The sequence below is a fragment of the Aristolochia californica genome, unplaced genomic scaffold, assembly GCF_029961685.1.
Source record: "Aristolochia californica isolate CCGP_79_NKW_82.1479 unplaced genomic scaffold, dmAriCali1.0.hap1 SCAF_11, whole genome shotgun sequence".
NCBI classification, from domain to species: domain Eukaryota; kingdom Viridiplantae; phylum Streptophyta; class Magnoliopsida; order Piperales; family Aristolochiaceae; genus Aristolochia; species Aristolochia californica.
This window is the reverse complement of record NW_027181782.1, coordinates 28469749-28473637: the sequence shown is the minus strand read 5'-3', so window position 1 is coordinate 28473637 and position 3889 is coordinate 28469749. Positions and strand designations below refer to the sequence as shown.

General features: G+C 43.0%; 1 protein-coding gene across 1 annotated transcript; it reads right to left on the bottom strand.

Moving 5' to 3' along the window:
* Positions 1–1402: 1402 nt before the first annotated feature.
* On the bottom strand, positions 1403–2260 carry LOC137943727 (uncharacterized). The gene has a single exon (XM_068789165.1). It carries the CDS (start codon positions 2258–2260, stop codon positions 1403–1405), a length of 858 nt encoding a protein of 285 aa, XP_068645266.1.
* Between the last annotated feature and the right edge of the window lie 1629 nt (positions 2261–3889).

Sequence of the window (3889 nt, the reverse complement as noted above, 5' to 3'; positions counted from 1 at the left end):
TCTGAGTCACTGTTTGTTCGACATCATCGCCGTTTGGATCTGTTGATTCATTTGAACTTGGTTGGAGTTGAACAATATGCTCCCCCATCTTTTGTTGTAGTTTGTCTCCAAATTCTCTTGATTCTGGCAACACCTCCTTCTTTGAGGAATACTAATAAGATGCTTCATCAAATACCACATCTCGTGAAGTGTAGCATCTTTCACTCATTGGATCGCAACATTTCCACCCCTTTCTCTCGTTGTCATATCCCACAAAGATACATCTAATAGCTTTCTTGTCAAACTTGCTCCGTAATTGATCAGGAACAAATACCTAACATACATAGCCAAATACTCGAATGTAGCTAACTGTAGGTTTCATGTTCCACAATTTCTCAAAGGGTGAAACAAATCCTAACCTTGGTTGAGGAAGTTTGTTGATCACAAAGGTTGCAGTCCTCATTGCTTCAGCCCAAAACATTCCAGGTACATTCATTTCATGTAGCATACTCCGACAATTTATGCAAGATGTCAGTTCTTTCTCTCCGCTACACCATTCTGTTGTGGCGTGTTGGCACAAGTGTACTGATAACGTATTCGACATTCCCTTAGGTATTGAGAGAACTTGTTTGAGCTATCTTCTCCCCCGTTGTCTGTGAGCAAGCAATGGATCTTCTTTCCTACTTCTCCTTCAGCTGACTCTCTGAACTCTTTAAACTTTGAGAATGTGTCAGGCTTTTTTTTTCATAAAGAAAACCCACACGTACCTTGAGAAGTCATCAATGAATGTCACCATGTACCGCATACCACTGATTGATGTTTGCTTAATAGGCCCGAATACATCAAAGTGAACTAACTCTAACGGTTCCTTTGCTTTGAACTTCGACTCCTCTTATAGTAATTGGTGTGCTTTACCATATTGGCATCCCTCACATACCGTGTTTGTTCGCACGTCTAGTTGAGGAAGCCCCTTAAGCATCGACTTCTTCATCATCACACTTAGCTTGGAATAGCTAACATGACCTAGCCGCATGTGCCATAGATATGTTGTCTCATTTTTTCTTGTCTTGTCTACATATGCAGACTCTACTAACATTACGTAGACTAACTCCAATCGTCGCCCGTCCATTGTCGGTGTTTCTGAAATTTTGAGATCACGATACACCTTCACATCTCTGGAACAGAACAAGACATAGTGGCCTGATGATGTTAGTTGACCCACTGATAACAAATTTTTCTTCATTCTTGGGACATGATAAACATCTTGAAGTGGCACCTAGTTAAAATTATATCGAGGCGTAATTATAATCTTACTGATGTGAGCTATCGGTAACCTTGAGTTGTCAATTGTCACCACCACATGACCTCCCTTGTACTCAGACAGGTTTTGCAGCTTCTTTTTATCACCGGTCATATGATTTGACTAGCCCGAATCTATGATCCAGTCATTCTTGTAGTCAATTTGTTCTGGTATTGTTACCGTGAGAGCTAATTCTTCTTCCTCCATAGTGCATGACACTTGACCATCCCAACCATCTTCGCTCTCCTCCTTAGAAGTGTGAGTATCAGTATTACTTTCAACATGTTTTTTCTTGGTCCAACAATCTTTCGCCATGTGGCCCATCTTCCCACAGTTGTAAGACTCGCCATCGAACTTTGTACTATTAACGCGATTCTTCGAAGCTCCCCCTGGACGAGAGCCTCCCTTTCCTTGGTGACTTTTCACCTTGTCACCATCCTTTTTAGATCCACTACTAGAAAAACCACCATCCTTTTTAGATCCACTACTAGAAAAACCACCATCCTTTTTAGATCCACTACCGGTGTACCGCTTAAAAGTGCCTCTGCTCTTGTTGGTGTATAACACTTCCTTCAGCGAGACTCCTTCCATTTGCTTAGCCAACGCTTCCTGACCAGCAAGCAAATTATCAAACTCAACAAGCGATGGTTGTGTCGGCCATCCCTGTACAGTGGCAACAAACCCTTGATATCCGGGTCTCAAACCATGGATAATTATTCTCTTTATCCTGGTTTCCCCAATAGGAGTTGTTGGATCTAACTCTGAAATTTCGCGGCATATCGTCTTCACCTTGTGAAAGTACTGGGCAATCGTCATGTCCCGTTGTGCCAATGATAGCAGCTCATTCTCAAGAAGTTGCAGTCTTGTATCAGTTTTCTTTGAAAAGAGTGTAACAAAAGTGTCCCATGCTTCCTTCGGTGTTTTGGCATCCTGGATGTGCTCCAACATTTCTTCTTCAATTGTGGTCTTTAAGGCAAACATTGCTTTGCCTGCTTTAATTTTCTACTTTCACAAGATGCCATTGGCATCTTCTGCCGCCGGTTGTGTAACTTCACCACCACCACCAACCTCCCAAAGGTCCTGACCTTGTAAGTAAGACTCAATACATGTTGCCCACGTGTTGTAGTTTTTATAGTTGAGCTTCTTGATTCCTCCAACTACTTGTAGGTCACCCATCCTACCGACAGGACTTCGACTATACTGAACAAGCTTGACCAACAAACTTATAGAGTACCAAACTATTCATGACTCAAGATAGCTCCACCAAGAACGATCCTTGACCGCCCCACTCCGATACCAATTATTGAGTAGAATTTAAAGTACACAACTTTAAATTTGCTTATCTATTAAGTACAAATACTGAAAACACACCATCACAATGGGCAAATGCACACACTCTAAAAATAGAATACTTAAATCAGAACGTGGAAGAGAAAGGACCTCCTTTGGTTTGCCTATGCTGTTCTCTTTTGGTTTTTTCCATATCCACTCGTCCAACGGACTTTTGTTAGGCTCTCTAGCCATGGATCGAGTCACCCGGCGATCTCCTCTAGCTTCTAGATTGAATGACGAAGAAGGGAAGGATTTGGGGTTCTTGGAACTCCTAATGATGAAGGGCCGTGAGCCTTTGAAGGAGCTCCAACCTTAGGCCTCTTTTGAGAGAGTACCTGATCTCATTTAGACTAATTGATTAATGTTTGTTTCCATTCAATCACTTGACGCCCTAAATAGATCAGGGAAAACATCAAAGGTTCTATAATTACAATTAGACCCTTGTGGAACTTCAAATTACAATTAAACCCCTAAGGTACTGAAATACAAGTTTACTCCATCTCTTCTCTTCTCCGGTTAGCCACTCTTGATGCTATGGAGTCCATAACATCACCCCCCCTCCTGAAGAAAGAGCTTGTCCTCAAGTTCGAAAGTGGGGAATAGAGTCTGGAAGGACTCGAGTGTCTCCCAAGAGGCTTCTATCAAATCCTCATCAGTCCACCGAACAAGCACTTCCCATGCATTGTTAACTCGCCTTGCTTGAAGGATCTGTGCGGGCGTGGGCATGGACCTACCATCTTTGAGCGGTGGCAGAGGGTATGCAGCAGTGGTGAGTCTCCCTTGAACAGCTTGAGAAGGGAGACGTGGAAGACATCATGGAGCTTGGTGTCTGGTGGTAGTTTCAAACGATACGCCACATTGCCAATACGGTACAGGACCTGGAATGGCCATAAAATTTTGGAGAGAGCTTATGGCTTTTGATGGCTGCAAGAGATAGTTGGCGGTATGGCTGAAGTTTGAGCCAAACAAATTCTCTAGGTGCAAAGGAAAGGGGACGATGTCCTTTGTCATAAGTATGCTTCATTGTGGCTTGTGAACGTTGTAACTGAAAGCGGGCTTGAGCAAGCATTGCATCTCTGTCGGCTAATACTTGGTCCAATGCCGCTACCCGAGAAGACCCCGATTCATAAGAAAGTAGGCACAGAGGTTTGCGTGCATAAACAACTGGAAAAGGGGTAGTACCCAGTGCGGTGTGGTATGAGGTATTATAACAGTACTCCGCCCATGTGATGTAAAATTTAGTTACATCGGCTTTTATACCTTGCAAGCGTACGAATC